Source organism: Drosophila bipectinata, chromosome 2L (assembly GCF_030179905.1).
Source record: "Drosophila bipectinata strain 14024-0381.07 chromosome 2L, DbipHiC1v2, whole genome shotgun sequence".
Taxonomy (NCBI): domain Eukaryota; kingdom Metazoa; phylum Arthropoda; class Insecta; order Diptera; family Drosophilidae; genus Drosophila; species Drosophila bipectinata.
Window position 1 is genome coordinate 6,301,915 of NC_091736.1, and position 23,405 is coordinate 6,325,319.

Sequence of the window (23,405 nt, forward strand, 5' to 3'; positions counted from 1 at the left end):
CATGTGTAACATTAAATCCGTGTTTTTAAGAAACTTTCGAAAGCGCGCTTGAAAATGACTTCCAGTTTCGATATTTTAGGCTCGATTATTTCAAAAAACCTTCCACCTAGTCTTAAAAATTTTTAAAAATTTAAAGACTGGCAAACATTGCCTTGTATTTTTTAAAAACTTTTACTAATTCAAAAATTAAAATAAATCTTTAATTTTATTACACATAAACACCTTTTACAACACTTAAAACTGATAAGCAGTTGGCAGCTTTGGCCAAATTCTCTTATCAGCTGGGAACCAGCAAAGAAGAAGAACGTGCGCGAAAAAGAAAAAAATAAAAAGCGACTGCTGTGAGCTTAATGAATAAAAAGTAATTTTCTAATTTTCCAGCTAACTACGTCCCTACACATTAATGCAAATCGCTTCAGTGTTGCACAAAAACCACAACTCGAGTTTCAAACTAAAGTGTTATCAATGGCATTCTTGTTAATTGGAATATCCGCATCCTATAAATAAATAATAATAAATAATGAATTGAAATGTGCGCAAAAAAAAAAGAGTGAAAGTGCATAGATAATACTACGCCGCCCACGCCCTATTTTTCCATTCCAGCCTCCCTCTCGATTCTCCATAGCTTTGCGGGTGTGTGTGTGGGTGGGTGTGCGAGTGTTTGGCTTTTTTTGGGTAGAGCGTCCGGCGACCTTCACACAACCTTCAGTATGCAGCAACACGTTGTGTGGAAATGTAATCAATAGAAAAAGCGGCGCCCAGCAGCCGCTGTGTTGAAACAAACACAAGGCCCGAAAGAGAGGGGAAAAAACAAAATCGAAGAATAATCATCAACCGGCTGCCAATGGCAACCACAACAACAAAAATCAACAAGAGTTCTCTCTTAATAATAATAATAATATAAAAAAAAAAAAAACAAACTGCATTTTGTTATCGGCTCTCACGCAAGTTTAGCTTCTCTTCGCTGCCGGGAACAGTGGGGCGTTTTTGATAAAAAGCTTTCGAATAATTTAAAAAATTGAGCAGAATTTTTAAGATTTCTAATTTTCAATTTTTTTAAATTATTAAAAAAAACTTTTATCATTTTTTTGTAAAATTTTGTTGTGTTTTGTTCCACTGTGCAGCGACGCCGTCAGCTTGCTAGCCCCCTTTTGCGAATTTCAAAATTCATTCGAGCTTCGAAATCTGAGCGGAAAAGTTTGAATAGTGCAAACCGAACCGAGGTGATCACCCCAGTAGAGTGTGTGTGATAATAGAGGCCACTACTCGCGTTATCAACAAAAAAAAAAAACAAAAAAAAAAAAAATAAAAAAAAAACAAATAAACTATCATACTAATTGATAACAGAGTCCAGCATAAAATTAAGATTAAATTGGAATATGCAAATTTTATAAGTATATAGTTTGTTTGTAAACTTGAGTGATTGTGAAATAAAAACACTATTAAACAAAGTTTTAAATAAAATAGAGACATTATTAAATAAACTCTCATAAAATAATAAAAAAAAACAAGTTTATTTCAAAAGCTTCTAATTATTTTATTGCATTCTTATGCTAACAAAACGATGCTATTTCAACACGAGCTCAAAAACCCAACGCTATCTTACGTCATTTGAGCTTAAAAAATATTAAATACCAATTTACAATAACCTCCCCAACAATTGCAAACAATTTTCTGTTTTTATTTTACAGATATGACACACAAACCCAGCTATTAAAGTTCAACGGCTTTCGACCAAATAAATAAACCAACAAATTAATTAATTTGTTTACTTGGCACATTAATTGCTCGCATACGAGTCGCGTGTGAACAGACATTTGAAGAAAAATAATAAAAAAAATATAATAATAAAAAAAGACTATATCCATATAGCTAAGTAATCCACCCAGATCGGCGACAAAATGAACGACCGTGAAATGAGCACGGGCGGCCAGTTTATGGATCGTGGACGGATGAATCAGAATGGTGTTGTCCAGCCACTACTAACCGGTAATGAAGTAAAAGAATTTCCCTTTTAAATGATATATATTTTTATTGTCTTAATGTGGGAGCTCTCACAGTTATAATGGTCATTGTGGGTCCCATCTCCATACGTAGATCCATTAAAATAAATGCAGTAGAAACCAAAGCGGGTATAGTCAGACGATTCTTCCAAGCGAGTTCCATGAGAAATGCAAATATTTGAAAATCCATGGCAAGTCGAGGGGATCCTTTTTCTTAAATTTAATGTCTATATCTTGCCTTTGGTTCTATATCTTGAACTCCTTTTAAGTCTCTTTATTGAATAATTTTTAAAATTATTAAAATATTACTAGTACTTTAAAATAATGACCTGCTACGATAAATTTAGTTTTGATTTTGTTAATAATCTTACAGTTTTTTTATTCATTTCCAAATAAGCTCCTAAACTGGCTGACATTTAGCTTAAAAAATTCAGAGACAATTTGGCGCGCTATATAGAAGTGCTATTTGTTGATTTGGTTTTTCTTCTATATAGTGTATATAGAAGTGCCCGGCATATTTTTAGGCACAACAGACGACACGGGCACAAATAAATAAAAAAATAAAGAAAACACACCCGATCTTTGGGTCTTTGCACTTAGATAAGAATTTGCATTTCATTTACGGGCTTGCCGCTTATGTGCTCCCGTACGGGCTGATTGTCGGAATATACATACTATATAGAGCTCTTTTTTAATTGCCCCCATCAGCCATGGACTTTCCAGGTTATCTTATCTGGCCCGATTTTTTATTAAAGAAAATCTTAAAAAGTATAACGTTTTTAATTACATTTTATGATATTACAGACTTGTATCAAATAACCATGGCCTATGCATATTGGAAATCCGACAAGACCGATGACACAGCGGTATTTGATCTATTCTTTCGCAACAATCCATTCCACGGTGAATTTACTATATTTGCCGGTCTCGAGGAGTGCCTCAAATTCCTGGATAGCTTCCATTATTCCCAAAGCGGTAAGTTTTTTAATAACTAGTATATATATTATAAATGCTAATCTATTTATATTATTTCCAGATATCGAATATCTAAAACAAACCTTACCCGAGGGCATTGAAAATGAATTTTTCGAGTACCTCGGTAATTTGACGGCGCGGGATGTCACCTTGTATGCCATTGATGAGGGCACAGTAGCTTTTCCACGGTGTGTTTGAATGATACTTTATGACGTGATAGATAAGCTTTTAGCTATTTCTGAATTTTATTAATAATAGATAAAGCATAAAGCAAATATTGTCAAAAAACTCATGGAGTATCGTTATATTACTCATTTAAAATTACTCTTAAAGTGACTCTTGCATTCTAACGAGATTATTGTGAAACATCCAGCTCATGGTTCTTATCTATCTTTATGGTTTTTATGTGGTCTGGCAAATATTTGCGAGTTTTATCTTAGAATAGCTGTATGACAAGCATTATAATTGCATTTATTTCTAGACTTTGTAGCAAACAACGAACCAGTTAAGATTATTAAAATAATTAAATGTTCATTTCAGAGTTCCCATTATTAAAATTGAGGGTCCTCTGATCATAGTCCAGCTGCTGGAGACGACCCTTCTCACCTTGGTGAACTACGCCAGGTATTTCCTATATCGTAAATACCAAATCTGGAAACTTCCTAATAGTTCTTCTTTTATTTCTTGCCTTAATAAACAGCTTAATGGCCACCAATGCAGCTAGATATCGCATGGTTGCTGGAAAACATGTCAAACTATTGGAATTTGGACTGCGTCGAGCCCAGGGCCCAGATGGTGGTCTATCCGCATCAAAGTATTCGTACACAGGTACATGTTACATTATGGCAGCACCATAAAAAATGAAACTTTCACACGCCCCAAGCACCATAGGCTATAGGCGGTAGAGCCGTGACAAGTAAGGTCAACCGTGTGCGAGCTATAAAGCATTTTTTCGGCATTGCCGAATTGCATGCAGACAGCTCATTATCAATTAAAAATAATAGAGGATTGGGGAAGTAGGCAAAATCAGTCATAGTCACCTTTTAGTAGGGGCTATCATATACCTTTTCTTGGGGTAGGATAGGTACTCTAGGCATAGGACTAAGATCTGTAATTTTTAAAAGAAAAAGACTATATTTTTATGAGAATAGTTTCTAAGATGTGTAGGTATTCTCATTAAAATGTCTCTATAATTTAAAAGGTATATTAAATGTTTATCAAACCAGTTTTGTATACTCTTCTCCGATCCCTTGAAGGGGTTATGAAATGAAGGGAATGTGCAGACTTTTCATATTGTTTTCTGCCTGAAATTTTATGATGTGCATGCATGCAAAGCACGTGTCACTGTCAGGCTGAGCTGAGGCTTCTACCCGATTCGCCTTCCTCTATGAGGTTTAAGCCCCCTATCAAGGTTCCTACTACCCACCCACCAACCGATGAGTAATTCCCCAACTTCATCAAGGCATCCGCTTCACCTCGCTCCGGCAAAGTTCAAGAACTCTTGTTTATGTGTTAAACTAAATGCGCCCCGATGCCAGTAAAAGTCCCTAAAGTGGGTGGCACACGCAACGCCCTCGAAGGTTGGGGGGTGGGCGGTACAGCCGGGTGTCCATGTATATGGGAAATCGGTGCCAGGCAGTGCCTATCGACTCCAAATCCGTATCCGGGCATAACGCTGCGGTGCCTTTCAATTGGCGCTCACACATCGTAACTTTTGGGGTTCCGTTTGTTTGGCAAGCTGAACGCTAAAAGTTTTTAATGCGTTCCCAATGGTGGGAGTGGGTGTGGGATATATCCTACTATATAATCGATGGCAGGAGTCGGCGTCAAGGTTCCTGTCAAGGATTCTTTCCCTTTTTTTGGATTAGAGGTTTAAGTTTAATTTTTTTACAATTTTAATCTCTTAGGTGGTTTTGATGGCACCTCCAATGTCTTGGCTGGAAAGCTCTTCAATATCCCTGTGAAGGGAACCCATGCCCATGCCTATATCACCAGTTTCAGCAGCGTGGGAGAACTCAAGACCCGTCTCATCAAGCACAAGCAAACGGGTAAGACTAAAAATAATTCATATATATATTTAAAAGTTAAATAAAAACTTAAATATTTAATAGGAATCATGGAGGATCTATTGGAGCATGCTATCCATCACCGGCAAATGCTATCGCACGTCCTGGACGTGTCCACCGAGGAGTCGAGCGAAGGCGAACTGGCGGCCATGGTGTCCTATGCCATTGCATTCCCAGATGGATTCATGGCCCTTGTCGATACGTACGATGTTAAGAGGTATTTCGCTTTTAGGCAGATTCTCTCGGAACGGTTTTTGTGTTCGGTTTTTAGTTTTAAATATTTTGTTGTTATCCCGTAACTCTATATCTCTTTCCTGGTTACCCCCATTTTTTTGACCTTGTTATTTTTTGAGTATGGATTTCTTTGGTCTATTTTGTATTTGTATTTGAGACTCTCGAGACGTGCACCAGACAGATAAATATTCCAATTTCAGAGTAACTATTACGAAAGTTCAAGAACATCAACTTTTACACTAGAAATGAATCCTTGATCCTTGATCCCTCTATCCAATCATTCTTCCTTGTGTGATTTTCGTTTTTGGTACCTCTTTTTTTTTTTTTTTTGAGTTTTGAGTAATAATCCAAAGTATTATCCAACAGCCGAGAGACAGAACAAGCCACCACAGAACCCAATCTAATCAATGATATCAAGTCTGAGAATAGTCCGCCAAAAATAAAGCCAAATGTAAATGGCCTAAAGAACGGTCAGAGAAAGAACGGTCAAGTGAAAGAGCACCAGGCCAATGGGCAACCGAATGGTGTATCTCAAAACGGCACTAAAGTGTCCAAAGATATAGAAATAAAAGATACAAAATCGAGACCAACGACAGCAACAACCACTGAGACAACAACCACAACAGCCACGTCCAATGGGACGGCATACCTTCCAAAATATGTCGAGAAGTCATTCAGGTAAATTCCGTTAATAAAAAAAAAAATCAAAAATCAAAAATAAAGAATAATAGAAAGCAAAAAAGAAAAAAAACAGAAATAGAAATATGAGAAATCTATAAATTCTCTTCTATAAATTATAATACCCTTTCATTCCCATTAACTTTTACATTTTCATATTTTACTAACCCTTCTGCAGCTTTTTTTTACCTTTCTGTTATTATTTCTTAAAAAAATTTTAATATTTAGCTTAAGCCCTGTTTTAAACTAACTGCTATAAAGTTTTAAGTTTTTTTTATAAGCCTGCATGAAATCATCGAAATATTAACCAAAATTATAGCTAATAAATTCAAAATTTTAACCTTCATATACACGCATATATATGTTTATGTTTAAGCGGATATATGTGTACATATGTATGTGTCCTCTGCTTTGGTGTTAAAAAAAAATATAGAAATTTGGTCCACAAGTCATATCATTAGGGTGACCCAATAATTGGGTAAAAATTCTGGTCAATAAAGTCAGCCAGAACAGGTGAAGTCGAATTATTAAAATTATTTTTTGTTTGCTTTTGTTTGCCTTTCTTTCCTGCTTACCTACATACACTCCCTTTTCTATATATAACACTTTATTTTTTTCCGGTGTATCACTAATTTCTTGACTAACCTGCTCAATATTACATTCTTTCGTTTATCATTATTTTCTCTAACTCAGTTTTGTTTATTATGCTTCTTATTTTCTCTCGTCCTAAATGTGAATGTGAAACAAAAAAAATATAAAACCCAAACATTAATCGAACCCGAATCAGATATCCATAAAATGAATCCGAAAGAAAGAATTTACGAACCTAACATATTAAACAAAAAATGACTTCCGGCACTATTTTGGCAGAGGTATGTAAAACACACGTCTTCAAGTTAAAAAAAAAAAAAAACCAACAACATTTTTTAAACAAAAACACTAAAATATCATATGACATAAACTCATCCACTCAAAAGCAACAATTACTGCAACAATAAACTAAAGTCATACATAAAACAAAAATATTAAAAAGTGCATAAAACAAATTTAAAGTTTTTAAAAAATCATTTTCCTAATTGGATTTTTTTCAGTAAATTTAAAATAAACAACTATTGGATTAAAAAAACTTAAATTCTCATTAAAACTAAATCAAAAATCATCCAAAAGCTTGGATTAGAATTAATATAAGTAACGTAAACCTAAAGTTAATAAACCTTTTGTGTTTAAAAAGTTAACGTTTGTTCCACCAACTTGTGAAATTATTCATTTGTTTTTAGCACAAAAACGTCAAATAAAAACCCAAAACGGAAACTCGCACTGAATCACTCTAATGCTGTCATATATTTAATCCTTTTTTCAAGTGTCCTTGTCCTCGAAACACAATTTATTTTTTGAGTTTAAAAACTTTGTTCTATTTTCTCCCTTTCCTATTTTTTGTTGTGTTCAATTTTTAATCCTCTTTATGAAAACAAATACCCAATATTCTGAACATTTTTCTAAAATATTTTTTCGTTAGTTTTTTAAACTTGTACATATTTAAATGAAAGAGTCCGAGAGAGCACACTGCATGGCTTAAAGACAAGAAAGATCAAATCTTTCGACATTTTGTGCTGCAGTCCCCTTTTAAAAAAACAATCTCAAATATTTTCGAAACACCAAGAAAGTTGTTTTTTAATAGCAGCACTTGCAAAACAGAACCAATTTTAATTGGTTTCTTGACACATTTTTTTTATAGCTCCACACTTGAGATTTTTCTGTAATATTCGCTTTGAACTTAGTGGCAAAAAAAAAATTAAATAATTAATTGAAACAATTTGTATAGCAAAAGAGAGAAATATTTTTGTTGGATTGAAAAATACTAGAAAAAACCAAGCAGCACCTTAAGCGTTTATTAAACTAAAATAATTAACTATATTTTATGTAATTTGTATTTTCCTAGGAGTGGCTTGCTGAATTTCAGTGCCGTGGCTCTGGCTCTCAATGATTTGGGCTATCATGCCTTGGGAATAAGGATCGACTCTGGAGATCTGGCCTATTTGTCCTGCCTGGCGAGGGAAACATTCGAAAAGGTGGCGGAACGCTTCAAAGTTCCATGGTTCAATAAGCTGACCATTGTGGCTTCGAATGATATCAACGAGGATACCATTCTGAGTTTGAACGAGCAGGGTCACAAAATTGATTGCTTTGGCATTGGCACGCATTTGGGTAAGACTTAATATTATTTAGAAAATATTAAATATAATTTTTAAAAATTATTTTCCCTTTCTAGTGACCTGCCAGCGTCAGCCCGCCCTGGGCTGTGTCTATAAGCTGGTAGAGATCAATGGCCAGCCTAGGATCAAGCTCAGCCAGGATGTGGAGAAGGTCACCATGCCCGGCAACAAGAATGCCTACCGTTTATATAGCGCTGATGGTCATGCTCTGATCGATCTGCTACAGAAAGTATCGGAACCTCCACCAGCAGTTGGCCAGAAGGTCCTTTGCCGACATCCGTTCCAGGAGTCGAAACGAGCCTATGTTATACCCTCTCATGTGGAATCCCTGTACAAGGTGTACTGGAAATCGGGAAAGATATGCCAGCAATTGCCGACCTTGGAACAAGTGCGCGAAAAGGTGCAAATTTCGCTCAAGACCCTTCGAAATGATCACAAGCGAACACTGAACCCAACGCCCTATAAGGTATGCTAATAATTAGATCTTATTTATAAATTATTAAAATATTCTTTGTTTTATTACAGGTTGCCGTCAGCGATAATCTGTACAACTTCATCCACGATCTGTGGCTCCAAAATGCTCCCATCGGCGAGCTTTCATGATCTATATAATAAGGATCTCAAGATCTAACTAAAGATGCGCGAAAACATTTCCGAGAAATCTACATATTATACATTTTTTTGGTGTACTACATACATTTGTCCACGATCTGTGAATCGTGGCATGATAATTTTTTAGTCATTTGCTGGTCATATGCATGGTATAATTGGAATTTGATTTTTCTCATTAGAGTTCCACCTACCCCCTCTTCAAAATACTAGAGCACAAATTCCGAAGCGAACCTGGAAGCGAATTTGAAAAAACATTGTGTAGTCAATAGTTTTAGTGTGTTATACTTAATACTACTTACTTACTATATATACAAAACGCACATCATATTCAGGAATGTGTCATGTGCCTTAAACGGAACCAGAGAACCGAAACCGATACCGGAAACGGAAACGAAGCAAGAGAATGAAACCCAAATCAACCAGTAACTAAGATCAACCAAATAATTGAACAAAGTGAAGGAGAAATGTAATAGAATCCAAACGAAAGATGTATTTAATATTTTTCTAGTACTTAAGTGTTGAAATGTTGCTAACAAATGAGTAAACATAACGAAAGCTAGAAGTACAAATGCTTTTTAGGACATTTGCTTGCAATAGGGCACACGCATCAAGCACACACCTAAATATATATATATATAAATATATATAAATATTTTATTCTATACATTACGTTTATGTATTTAACTAAATTCAATTGTAAATATGTTCAACTTGATTATTGTAAGCCAATTAAGCAATATACCATCCAACACAACACACACCGCCACTTCTAAATGACCGCTTCAAATAATTGTTGCCTGTAGTTTTTGATCGAAAATAAAAAGTGAAACCAGAAACCAAAAAAATACCACATTTATTTTTTAATCAATTTTTTAAATCAAGAAAATTATGGACAAGTAACTAAACGATTTTTAAATCGCCCGCCAAACTTTCAAGTATTTAGTATTCTTATGGTATATTTTGGTATATTTTATTCTTACTTCCAACTAACTTGGTATTCTTTGGCCACACTGTTTTGTTTTTGGGAGCAGCTGCGATAAATATTTATTGTTATTTACATTTTAACATAAAACAGGTATATAAATTAATAAATAATGTTCAGGTTTTGTAAAGAGCAATAAAGGATAACTCGGAGAATTGTCTTACCAGTCAAATAATTACGGAATTTTCCGGATTTTTCCTGCAGCTGCGCAACTTCTGAAGGAAAACAACAACAACGGTGATTCATTTCGCCCACAAAAAAGAAGTTTTCCTCTGGAAATTGATTTTTAACCAGATTTTCGTCTTACAGATAGTTCCAAAGAATGGATGACGACTCAGGAAATCGAAAGGACCAAGTCCTAGAGAGATTAAATAAGCGTAACAAGGACCGACAAAACTATTTGGATGTGAAATCGGAGCAGCGATCCAAGGAGTCTGTGCAGAACGAGGGCGTGGACTATTTTGCTCAAGCCTTTGGACAACGTGCTTTTGATATTGAACAGCGATTAAAGAAACTGCAATCCAGCAGCGGAGACGCCCCACCCACAGACTTGAGCCAGAACTTTGCGGACATTACCCTGCAGATACAGGAATTACAGAGATATCTCACAGCTTCCACAATGTTCTTGTCGGACTTTAAGATCAAGTCCTGTCAGAATATCCTCAATACTCTAACCTCAACCAATGAAGAGGTACGCCAGCGCCTGATGCCCAAGAAAAAGTTCGGGTTTAGTGGCAAGAAAACAGCTCCCAAACAGAAACCCGCTGCTGACATAGACTCCGTTGATTCCAAGGCACCAAAAAGTCAACAGAAACTAGGTTCCAACTTTAGCTGGACTGTATCGAACCGAAAAAACGAACACATTGTCCTTAAAAGCGGCCAAGTCAATGGCCAGGATATAACAATATCCAATGTTAGTCATTGTTTGCTGGAACTGCAAGGGCATCCGGGATCCGTTCAGGTCTCCAAGGCATCAAACTGCACCCTGCTTTGTGGGCCCATCGCTCGATCCTTCTTCGCTGAGAATATGGATAAATGCACTATTGCCATAGCTTGTCAGCAGTTGAGATTGCACTCCTCTCAGTTGACAAGGATATACCTGCATGTTACGTGTCGGGCGATTGTTGAAGATTGCCAAGGCATCGAAATCGGTGAATACAATTATGATTATCCCGAAATAGAGTCTGACTATTTGTCCTCCGGGTTGAACAAATCGCAAAATAACTACACAGATGTGGCTGATTTTAATTGGCTCTCGCCAGATGTTCCTTCTCCCAACTGGAGTTTGTTAAAGGACTATCCGGATCCCAATTGGAACGCATTCCGTCGGGATTTCATCAGCAACAACAATAACAATGAACATAAAGAGGATCACTTGGGAGTCAAGGATCCTTCGATTATCTAGTGGCGGCATCGGCGGCAGCAGTTAGCCTGGCTGGCCTACGGACTCATCCTGGGCTGGCTTCTCTGGGAACTGCTGCTGCCTCCAAAAACTGGGAACTTAAATACCCTAATGCGATCTGTGTAAATAGCTCTAAGAGTGTTGAATAAATGAATCTTGTAAACAAAATCTGTGTGCTTATGTTTAGGAATTGTTTAAGGCTTTCCGAAATCTATGTCTTTGCCAACTTTATGGATGAAGACTTTATGAAGTCGGAGATGAATCCTTCTGTATATTCACACGACTTCAATGTACCCTTTTATTCTACAAGTACCAGGTATAAAAACGTAACAAAGTAGTCCATGACTGGCCACTCAAACCTAAGTAGCTGTGGCTTTGTGATCAGACCTCAGTCGTTTCGAAACCTCACAAAATACGGAGCTATTCATAAAAATAAGAGTCACCAATTGGAATAATAAACATTTTTTTGAAAATTAAAATGGAAAAAACCAAACCCGAAAAGTCTTCGAAGTTATTAGATAATAAGGTGATGCGGACCGAGTTCGAGTTGCACCACTTTATTTGCCGCAATCACTTCAAACGGCGTTTGCAAGAGCGCTGCCGTAATGCCAATATAACCGGGTACGTGATATACAAGAACCACGGACGCAACGCATGTGGTGTGATGGAGGGCCTACCCGAGGACATCAATGAATTGAAGATGTGGATCTCCTGCAGGTATATTCCGGAGACCTTTAATAAAGGTTTAATTTTCTCGGCCTACGAGATTTGCCGGAATCCAGATAGACAGGAGTTCTGCGAGAGAACCTCTGTTCCGGACGAGCCGCTTCTGGCCGACATCTACAAAGAAGATATGATGGCTCTGCAAGAAGAAGCCGAGCAGAAGGCAAAGGCTGAGGCCGAGGAAAAAACCAAACCCATAAAGATTTGCTTAAACCCAGACAGACAGGAGTTCAGCGAGAGAACCTCTGTTCCGGACAACGAGCCGCTTCTGGCCGACATCCACGAAGAAGATATTAAGGCTCTGCAAGAAGAAGCCGAGCAGAAGGCAAAGGCTGAGGCCGAGGAAAAAACCAAACCCGAAAAGTCTTCGAAGTTATTCGATAATAAGGTGATGCGGACCGAGTTCGAGTTGCACCACATTATGCGCCGCAATCACTTCAAACAGCGGTTGCTGGAGCGCTGCCGTAATGCCAATATAACCGGGTACGTGATATACAAGGACCACGGACGCAACGCATGTGGTGTGATGGAGGGCCTACCCGAGGACATTAATGAATTGAAGATGTGGATCTCCTGCAGGTATATTCCGGAGATCTTTAATAAAGGTTTAATTTTCTCGGCCTACGAGATTTGCCGGAATCCAGATAGACAGGAGTTCTGCGAGAGAACCTCTGTTCCGGACGAGCCGCTTCTGGCCGACATCCACGAAAAAGATATTATGGCTCTGCAAGAAGAACCCGAGCAGAAGGCAAAGGCTGAGGCCGAGGAAAAAACCAAACCCATAAAGATTTGCTGGAACCCAGATAGCCAGGAGTTCAGCGAGAGAACCTCTGTTCCGGACAACGAGCCGCTTCTGGCCGACATCCACGAAAAAGATATTATGGCTCTGCAAGAAGAAGCCGAGCAGAAGGCAAAGGCTGAGGCCGAGGAAAAAACCAAACCCGAAAAGTCTTCGAAGTTATTCGATAATAAGGTGATGCGGACCGAGTTCGAGTTGCACCACATTATGCGCCGCAATCACTTCAAACAGCGGTTGCTGGAGCGCTGCCGTAATGCCAATATAACCGGGTACGTGATATACAAGGACCACGGACGCAACGCATGTGGTGTGATGGAGGGCCTTCCCGAGGACATCAATGAATTGAAGATATGGATCTCCTGCCGTTATATTCCGGAAATCTTTAATAAACGTTTAATTTTCTCGGCCTACGAGATTTGCTGGAATCCAGATAGACAGAAGTTCTGCGAGAGAACCTCTGTTCCGGACAACGAGCCGCTTCTGGCCGACATCTATGAAAAAGATATTCTGGCTCTGCAAGAAAAAGCCGCGCAGAAGGCAAAGGCTGATAAAAGAGCCAAGCAGCAGGCCGAGGCCGAGGAAAAAACCAAACCCATAAAGTTACGGTGGTACCCAGATGGACAGGAGTTCAGCGAGAAAACCTCTGTTCCGGACAACGAGCCGCTTCTGGCCGACATCTACGAAGAAGATATGATGGCTCTGCAAGAAGCCGAGCAGAAGGCAATGGCTGATAAAAGAGCCAAGCAGGAGGCCGAGGCCGAGGCCGCGGCCGAATCCGAAGCAGAGTCCAAGTCCGAGTCCGAGGCCGCGGCCGAATCCGAGGCTTCGAAATAGGATCGGAAGGCCGAAGGATCGAAATATTGGCACTATTATGCATTTACCAACATTACTATAGGGAGTGCATCGGAAAATTTTTGAAAAAAATTATATGTTTATAATTATTATAATTATTATTATATATGTTAAAATAATAAAATAAAAAAATAATTTTCTTCCAGATTTTGATGCAGGTTGATGGAGAATCGACCCACAAATCGATTAAGGTACTCCGCTCAAGGATCAGATGGAAATTGGCAAAGATATGGGCTTCGCGGTGGGTGATATTGGGCACCCATGCATTTTGACCATTTTTGAAGGGGGTCCATCAGAAAAATTGACAAAAAATTTAAAAAATAATTTGTGTTTAGATTTTGATGCAGATTGGTGGAGAATCGACCCACAAATCGATTAAGGTACTCCGCTCAAGGATCAGATAGAAATTGGCAAAGATATGGGCTTCGCCGTGGGTGATATTGGGCTCCCATGCATTTTGACCATTTTTGAAGGGGATCCATCAGAAAAATTGACAAAAAAGTGAAAAAAAATTTTCTTTCAGATTTTGATGCAGATTGATGGAGAATCGACCCACAAATCGATTTAGGTACTCCGCTCAAGGATCAGATGGAAATTGGCAAAGATATGGGCTTCGCGGTGGGTGATATTGGGCACCCATGCATTTTTCAGCATTTTTGAAGGGGATCCATCAGAAAAATTGACAAAAAATTTAAAAAATAATTTGTGTTTAGATTTTGATGCAGATTGGTGGAGAATCGACCCACAAATCGATTAAGGTACTCCGCTCAAGGATCAGATAGAAATTGGCAAAGATATGGGCTTCGCCGTGGGTGATATTGGGCTCCCATGCATTTTGACCATTTTTGAAGGGGATCCATCAGAAAAATTGACAAAAAAGTGAAAAAAAATTTTCTTTCAGATTTTGATGCAGATTGATGGAGAATCGACCCACAAATCGATTTAGGTACTCCGCTCAAGGATCAGATGGAAATTGGCAAAGATATGGGCTTCGCGGTGGGTGATATTGGGCACCCATGCATTTTGACCATTTTTGAAGGGGATCCATCAGAAAAATTGACAAAAAAGTGAAAAAAAATTTTCTTTCAGATTTTGATGCAGATTGATGGAGAATCGACCCACAAATCGATTTAGGTACTCCGCTCAAGGATCAGATGGAAATTGGCAAAGATATGGGCTTCGCGGTGGGTGATATTGGGCACCCATGCATTTTGACCATTTTTGAAGGGGATCCATCAGAAAAATTGACAAAAAAGTGAAAAAAAATTTTCTTTCAGATTTTGATGCAGATTGATGGAGAATCGACCCACAAATCGATTTAGGTACTCCGCTCCCTGGCCATAGGGAGAGGCCTGGCCCCCAACAAAGCACCCGGCCCGGACTCGGTTCCTAACCGAGCCCTGAAACTGGCTCTGGCACTGCAGCCGGGAAGTTTTGCGGAGCTGTTCAACAGATGCATCCGCGAAGGCACCTTTCCCACCAGGTGGAAGGTGCAGAAGCTCCTGCTGCTACAAAAACCAGGGAAACCAAGGGAGGAGGCGTCGTCCTATAGGCCAATCTGCCTGCTGGACACAACGGGCAAGGTTTTCGAGAGGGTGATCGCTTCGAGGCTCGAAGCCGCAATAGAGGAGGCGGGAGGGCTGTCGCCAAAGCAGTACGGGTTCCGGAAGGGAAGGTCCACAGTGGATGCCATAGCAGCGGTGGTTGGAATTGCTCGAAACGCAATAGCAGGAACTAGGTGGAAGGGTGGCTCCAAGCAATACTGCCTAATAGTCACCCTGGACATCAGGAACGCGTTCAACACGGCGGACTGGAGCAATACCCTGGCAGCCCTAAGGCGGTTCAACGTCCCCAATTCTATAATGAACGTTGTCAGCAGCTACTTCAGCTGCAGGGTCCTACTTGTCGACACGGACATGGGCACGGAGACCTACGGCGTCACGGCAGGTGTGCCCCAAGGATCGGTCCTGGGACCGCTGCTGTGGAACGCCATGTATGACGGGATCCTGAGACTGCAGCTCCCAGCGGGATGCGACGTCGTCGGCTTCGCAGACGACGTAGCGTTGGTAGTTGTGGCCAAACATAAGGAGGAAGCGGTGAGAGCGGCGAACAAGGCGATTGAATCAATGGAACAGTGGCTCCAAAATGCGGGACTAAGCCTAGCCCCACAAAAGACGGAAGCGGTGCTGGTCAGCAGCCGCAAGGTTCTAGAAACGGCGACGATTCAGGTTGGTGGAATGGCCATAACCTCCCAGCGGGCCATCAAATATCTGGGGGTGATGATCGACGCCCGGCTCTCCTTCCGTGAGCACCTAGAATATATCCAGGGCAAGGCTGCAGCCACTATCAGGGGCCTCACCCGGATCCTCCTCAATACCAGAGGACCAAAGCAGAACAGGAGAAGGCTCCTCGTGAGCGTTGCCTCGGCGCAACTTCTGTACGCGGCTCCCATCTGGGCTGAGGCGATGAATACGCCCAGCTACAGAAGAGGAGTTGACGCAGCGTACAGGCTGGGAGCAATAAGGGTGGCGTCCGGCTTCAGGACAGTCTCCGACGACGCCATCCTGGTCATCGCGGGGATGGTCCCGCTGAAAGAGCGCGCTCGAGAGCTTAAGGAGCTAAAGGAAGCTCGCGCTCGTTATGAGGTTGCTGGTGGCGCCCTTGATATATCTACAATGGAGGAGGCCAAGGAGAGGTCGCTCACAGCCTGGCAGGACTGCTGGGACTCATCGACGAAAGGAAGATGGACGTACACTCTCATCCCCAATCTTAGAAGGTGGGTGTCTCGAAGCCACGGACAGGTCGATTTTTACCTGACGCAGGTATTGAGTGGTCATGGCTGCTTCCGGCAATACCTAAAGCGTTTTGGCCACGCGGAGGAGGACTGGTGCCCGGAGTGCGGGAGATCGGTAGTCGAGGACGCCAAGCACGTTGTCTTCGAGTGCCGCCGGTTTGCACGAGAGCGCCACCGACTGGAGGCGACGGCGGGCCGCTCACTCCACCCAGGAAACCTTGTGGAGACAATGCTGGAAACCCAGATGCTGTGGGACGCAGTAGCATCCTTCGCTGCAGCGTTAATGCAGAGGCTCAGGAGCATCGAGCAGGAGAGGCGGTAGGGTGGAGAGTTGGGGCCTGCTGCGGGCGAAGCAATGCCTAACGGTCGTCCCGTCCGTCTACAAGCCCTTACTGTCCATTACCCACGACCAACCACAAACCCCCCCCCCCCCCCCCCCCCCCCCCTTTTTATGTTATGTTATGCTAAGTACGTTAAACTATTGTTGTTGAGACTAATAAAGTATATAAAAAAAAAAAAAAAAAAAAGGTACTCCGCTCAAGGATCAGATGGAAATTGGCAAAGATATGGGCTTCGCGGTGGGTGATATTGGGCTCCCATTCATTTTGACCATTTTTGAAGGGGGTCCATCAGAAAAATTGACAAAAAATTTAAAAAATAATTTGTGTTTAGATTTTGATGCAGATTGGTGGAGAATGGACCTACAAATCGTTTAAGGTATTCCGTTCAAGGATCAGATGGAAATTGGCAAAGATATGGGCTTCGCGGTGGGTGATATTGGGCTCCCATGCATTTTGACCATTTTTGAAGGGGGTCCATCAGAAAAATTGACAAAAAAGTGAAAAAATAATTTTCTTTCAGATTTTGATGCAGATTGATGGAGAATCGACCCACAAATCGATTTAGGTACTCCGCTCAAGGATCAGATGGAAATTGGCAAAGATATGGGCTTCGCGGTGGGTGATATTGGGCTCCCATTCATTTTGACCATTTTTGAAGGGGGTCCATCAGAAAAATTGACAAAAAATGTAAAAAATAATTTGTGTTTAGATTTTGATGCAGATTGGTGGAGAATCGACCCACAAATCGATTAAGGTACTCCGCTCAAGGATCAGATAGAAATTGGCAAAGATATGGGCTTCGCGGTGGGTGATATTGGGCTCCCATGCATTTTGACCATTTTTGAAGGGGGTCCATCAGAAAAATTGACAAAAAATTTAAAAAATAATTTGTGTTTAGATTTTGATGCAGATTGGTGGAGAATGGACCTACAAATCGTTTAAGGTATTCCGTTCAAGGATCAGATGGAAATTGGCAAAGATATGGGCTTAGCGGTGGGTGATATTGGGCTCCCATGCATTTTGACCATTTTTGAAGGGGGTCCATCAGAAAAATTGACAAAAATGTGAAAAAATAATTTTCTTTCAGATTTTGATGCAGATTGATGGAGAATCGACCCACAAATCGATTAAGGTACTCCGCTCAAGGATCAGATGGAAATTGGCAAAGATATGGGCTTCGCGGTGGGTGATATTGGGCTCCCATGCATTTTGACCATTTTTGAAGGGGGTCCATCAGAAAAATTGACAAAAAATTTAAAAAATAATTTGTGTTCAGATTTTGATGCAGATTGGTGGAGAATCGACCCACAAATCGATTAAGGTACTCCGCTCAAGGATCAGATGGAAATTGGCAAAGATATGGGCTTCGCCGTGGGTGATATTGGGCTCCCATGCATTTTGACCATTTTTGAAGGGGATCCATCAGAAAAATTGACAAAAAAGTGAAAAAAAATTTTCTTTCAGATTTTGATGCAGATTGATGGAGAATCGACCCACAAATCGATTTAGGTACTCCGCTCAAGGATCAGATGGAAATTGGCAAAGATATGGGCTTCGCGGTGGGTGATATTGGGCACCCATGCATTTTTCAGCATTGTTGAAGGGGATCCATCAGAAAAATTGACAAAAAATTTAAAAAATAATTTGTGTTCAGATTTTGATGCAGATTGGTGGAGAATCGACCCACAAATCGATTAAGGTACTCCGCTCAAGGATCAGATGGAAATTGGCAAAGATATGGGCTTCGCGGTGGGTGATATTGGGCTCCCATGCATTTTGACCATTTTTGAAGGGGGTCCATCAGAAAAATTGACAAAAAATTTAAAAAATAATTTGTGTTTAGATTTTGATGCAGATTGGTGGAGAATGGACCTACAAATCGTTTAAGGTATTCCGTTCAAGGATCAGATGGAAATTGGCAAAGATATGGGCTTCGCGGTGGGTGATATTGGGCTCCCATGCATTTTGACCATTTTTGAAGGGGGTCCATCAGAAAAATTGACAAAAAAGTGAAAAAAAATTTTCTTTCAGATTTTGATGCAGATTGATGGAGAATCGACCCACAAATCGATTTAGGTACTCCGCTCAAGGATCAGATGGAAATTGGCAAAGATATGGGCTTCGCGGTGGGTGATATTGGGCACCCATGCATTTTTCAGCATTTTTGAAGGGGATCCATCAGAAAAATTGACAAAAAATTTAAAAAATAATTTGTGTTTAGATTTTGATGCAGATTGGTGGAGAATCGACCCACAAATCGATTAAGGTACTCCGCTCAAGGATCAGATAGAAATTGGCAAAGATATGGGCTTCGCGGTGGGTGATATTGGGCTCCCATGCATTTTGACCATTTTTGAAGGGGGTCCATCAGAAAAATTGACAAAAAAGTGAAAAAAAATTTTCTTTCAGATTTTGATGCAGATTGATGGAGAATCGACCCACAAATCGATTTAGGTACTCCGCTCAAGGATCAGATGGAAATTGGCAAAGATATGGGCTTCGCGGTGGGTGATATTGGGCTCCCATTCATTTTGACCATTTTTGAAGGGGGTCCATCAGAAAAATTGACAAAAAATTTAAAAAATAATTTGTGTTCAGATTTTGATGCAGATTGATGGAGAATCGACCCACAAATCGATTAAGGTACTCCGCTCAAGGATCAGATGGAAATTGGCAAAGATATGGGCTTCGCGGTGGGTGATATTGGGCTCCCATGCATTTTGACCATTTTTGAAGGGGGTCCATCAGAAAAATTGACAAAAAATTTAAAAAATAATTTGTGTTCAGATTTTGATGCAGATTGGTGGAGAATCGACCCACAAATCGATTAAGGTACTCCGCTCAAGGATCAGATGGAAATTGGCAAAGATATGGGCTTCGCCGTGGGTGATATTGGGCTCCCATGCATTTTGACCATTTTTGAAGGGGGTCCATCAGAAAAATTGACAAAAAAGTGAAAAAATAATTTTCTTTCAGATTTTGATGCAGATTGATGGAGAATCGACCCACAAATCGATTTAGGTACTCCGCTCAAGGATCAGATGGAAATTGGCAAAGATATGGGCTTCGCGGTGGGTGATATTGGGCACCCATGCATTTTTCAGCATTGTTGAAGGGGATCCATCAGAAAAATTGACAAAAAATTTAAAAAATAATTTGTGTTCAGATTTTGATGCAGATTGGTGGAGAATCGACCCACAAATCGATTAAGGTACTCCGCTCAAGGATCAGATAGAAATTGGCAAAGATATGGGCTTCGCGGTGGGTGATATTGGGCTCCCATGCATTTTGACCATTTTTGAAGGGGGTCCATCAGAAAAATTGACAAAAAATTTAAAAAATAATTTGTGTTCAGATTTTGATGCAGATTGATGGAGAATCGACCCACAAATCGATTAAGGTACTCCGCTCAAGGATCAGATGGAAATTAGCAAAGATATTGGCTTCGCGGTGGGTGATATTGGGCTCCCATGCATTTTGACCATTTTTGAAGGGGGTCCATCAGAAAAATTGACAAAAAAGTGAAAAAAAAATTTTCTTTCAGATTTTGATGCAGCTTGGTGGAGAATCGACCCACAAATCGATTAAGGTACTCCGCTCAAGGATCAGATGGAAATTGGCAAAGATATGGGCTTTGCGGTGGGTGATATTGGGCTGCAATGCATTTTGACCATTTTTGAAGGGGATCCATCAGAAAAATTGACAAAAAAGTGAAAAAAAAATTTTCTTTCAGATTTTGATGCAGCTTGGTGGAGAATCGACCCACAAATCGATTAAGGTACTCCGCTCAAGGATCAGATGGAAATTGGCAAAGATATGGGCTTTGCGGTGGGTGATATTGGGCTCCCATGCATTTTGACCATTTTTGAAGGGGATCACTCAGAAAAATTGATTAAAAGTGAAAAAATTATTTTTGTTATTATTAAAGTTAGTGTTTTATACAAATGTCCTGAAAGTTGACATATCCGCTCATTTTATTAAAGCTATTCTTTGAATAATATTTTTTTACCAGTAAAGAAGTTTCGTCGTAAGTAAGTTAAAGTTCAAAAACATTCGACTGTTGGTAGCTGGCTTTGTTTATACATATGTAACGGTTAATTTGACATGTCCATTTCGGATGTGGCATAATCAGTGGTTGGCCAAAATGGCTGGGGCTGCCACACAAATTACGGTTATATTGAGATGAAGGCGCATGAGAACATGAAGGGAATGGAGCTGACAGAGGAACAGACAGGACTCATGCAAGTTTCATGTGGCTACATCAGGACTTCTCAAGTTGTTACTTCTGATGTGTGGCTATTGAAGAGGGCAGCTGAACTTTTGTAGCGTATTTCTTTTATATAAGTTACTTACTTATTTTCTGAAAAAACATAAGAAAAGTAAATCTAAAGGTTTCAGTATTAATGTGTTTTTGTTTATTATTAACTTTTTAAAACGAAATTAATAATTTTATTTTACTTCGAAGTACAAATATTATAACTTTATCAGTTCTGTAGATATTTATTTATTTAAACAATTTAATAATATATTAAAGAGTATATTATCTTCGGTTTTGGGTACTCCCCTTCTCGGTTAACCCACACCGTTGACTTTGTGCGGTTGTCAACATGGCCGCCTGTCAAAATAATTAACGAATCCAAGTTACATGCAACAACGGGGGCAACAACCATTGAGGGAGTGTGTGTGAAAAGGAGATGGGAAGTGCCTACCACTGTGACAATATCGACATCTCATATTAGCGAGGTAATTGAACTCCAAATTACTTACACACCCACACACATATGTTCATTATGCACCGGTCGGCAGGTGAGAGAAAAGAAGGGAAACCCAGAGAGCAGGAGCGACATGTTATGTAATGAGCTGTCAAAAGGTGAGAAACAGCAGTCAGTATTAGATTTGTCCAGTCTACCGATAAAACGAAGCAAGAAGGTAAGTAGGAAAATGAGGGAAAAAGTAAAAGTAGTTGGCCAACATTTCAGCACGTGGCAGGGTCAGAAAATAGAAGAACGGAAATAAGTTCAAAAGCCACAACAGCTAACCGACAATTGAGGGTTTTTCACTTTCCCTCAGCAGTAAATGCAGCCATATGCTTTCGTCTATTTCTTGAAAACAAGGAAAATCCAGCAACATAGTCATGCAAACAAACAAAAGCAGCAACAAAGCCAAGTTCTTTAATCAAAATTGCGGTTTCCTTTCCTTAGCTGCTGTAGTTGCAAGGATATGGGAAAATTAGTGGGAAAAGAGAAACCGGAAACGTGACTGCGGCCATGCACTTTTAAGATCCAGTTACTTTAAAACTCTAAGCGATAGCTTTAAAACTGTATAGATGTTTAAAAAATATGTTTGAAGTTTAATGAAAGATAAAAAATTCGCAGCAAAGTCATAGAGGAATAGCCTTTTTTATTAAAAATTAAGATTTAAATAATTTGTAGTTTAAATATAGGGAAAACTATAAATCCGATTGTCTTTTAAACCTTATAATTATAACGGAAGTGATTTTAAAACTGTACTGTTTCAAACTGTATTATAAATCTGCAATCTGCAAAACCAAGTGCTAATATAATTATTAAATACATTTAGAAATACAATGTCCCAGAATGTTATTCAAATGTAAATCATTTATAGACGTATTGAATCTACCTTGGCCAATCTATAACCCAATAACTATTTAAATGTGGCCCCAAATTGCTTCCGTCTAATTTCTAATGAAGTGCAGATAATGTGACACAAGTGCTTCAATCTGACGCCTGACGTTTACCAGTATTACCAGTAATTCACCTGTAATTTTCATTCAGCAAGCAGATGGAAGTCTGGAAATTCGCTTGAATTAATTTTCATACCCAACACCTCTGCCGGCAGCCCGGAGGCAGGCAGCTCAGCAGCAGCGACAATGTCAGAGGCCGGCGGCGTCACAGGCCGATCACAGGACTAACAACAGAAACAACAAGAACATCGGCTAACAATTTGAAATTCAAATTCGAGTAAATTTCAGTGTGATAAATTTTGTGGGGGGCAATCTTTAAGTTTCACTGAGAGCGAAATCAGCTGACTGACAACTTTGCTCCAATCACAAAATTAAGGACTTTTCCAAGTGCAACAGAGCTGGTGTAAGGATATGAATGCGATGAGTTGCGAGTTTAGGAGAGAGACATTGATTAGCTGTTCTAGTTGGAGCCCTTTCATCAACTCAATAGCATGACCTAGATTCTTGATGTTAGAAGAACACCTAAACCTTATTTGAAACAAGATTTTTTTATTAGTAACCCTATAATAATACTATAAACTGTTATTGCTTACCACTCACTACTAACTCTTGTGTTTGTTTAGCCTGCAATTTCCGTTTATTCAAATGAACCCCGATAAACTGTCAAATCTAATTGCTTTCACACTTGCCGGCATACGCCCACACATGGGGCATGCCACGCCGCACACCTCGGCACCATCCCAAATACAGGTGGCCAGGTGCATCTGGCTCTGCCACATTTGCATAGTTCACAATTAGTTTTCTCATTATCGCAGATAATATTCGCCGCATTTGCGATAAGGAGAGAGGCCTCAACAATGGTGACCACCTCCGCATGCATTAATATTATCGTAGTCCCTGTAATTGCCTCTTTCTGCCACTCGCTCTCGCACAAATGGCATTACCCATGCTTTGATGGTTTCAATTACTGCAAAATTACCGACCCGCGTCACCTGCCTTCGTCTTTGTCTTGGCTCCCGCGCCGCCA

The 23,405-nt window shown here is 39.9% G+C and overlaps 3 protein-coding genes across 6 annotated transcripts; all 3 read left to right on the top strand.

The window, feature by feature from the left end:
• Positions 1-264: 264 nt before the first annotated feature.
• Positions 265-9,626, top strand: Naprt (nicotinate phosphoribosyltransferase). 4 transcript variants are annotated; one of them, XM_070276833.1, is made up of 12 exons: positions 265-361; positions 1,692-1,989; positions 2,808-2,978; positions 3,040-3,166; positions 3,519-3,602; positions 3,679-3,806; positions 4,886-5,026; positions 5,090-5,261; positions 5,645-5,956; positions 7,896-8,161; positions 8,226-8,635; positions 8,695-9,626. In XM_070276833.1, exons 2-12 carry the CDS (start codon positions 1,902-1,904, stop codon positions 8,770-8,772), a joined length of 1,977 nt encoding a protein of 658 aa, XP_070132934.1. In that variant the 5' UTR covers positions 265-361; positions 1,692-1,901; the 3' UTR covers positions 8,773-9,626. The 4 variants fall into 4 exon arrangements, 3 of the variants coding, with proteins under 3 accessions (XP_070132934.1, XP_017088955.2, XP_070132935.1); XM_070276834.1 differs by lacking the exon at positions 265-361 and adding an exon at positions 1,150-1,223; XR_011441924.1 differs by lacking the exons at positions 8,226-8,635; positions 8,695-9,626 and adding an exon at positions 6,744-6,828 and having other exon boundaries at positions 7,896-8,033.
• Positions 9,627-9,863: 237 nt separating this feature from the next.
• Positions 9,864-11,313, top strand: Tbcc (Tubulin-binding cofactor C). Its single transcript, XM_017233494.3, has 2 exons — positions 9,864-10,000; positions 10,073-11,313. The coding sequence occupies exon 2, from the start codon at positions 10,086-10,088 to the stop codon at positions 11,166-11,168; it is 1,083 nt and encodes a 360-aa protein (XP_017088983.2). The 5' UTR covers positions 9,864-10,000; positions 10,073-10,085; the 3' UTR covers positions 11,169-11,313.
• A 330-nt stretch (positions 11,314-11,643) lies between these two features.
• Positions 11,644-13,606, top strand: LOC138925852 (uncharacterized). Its single transcript, XM_070277381.1, has 2 exons — positions 11,644-11,972; positions 12,132-13,606. The coding sequence occupies exons 1-2, from the start codon at positions 11,644-11,646 to the stop codon at positions 13,519-13,521; spliced, it is 1,719 nt and encodes a 572-aa protein (XP_070133482.1). The 3' UTR covers positions 13,522-13,606.
• The last annotated feature ends 9,799 nt before the right edge of the window (positions 13,607-23,405 follow it).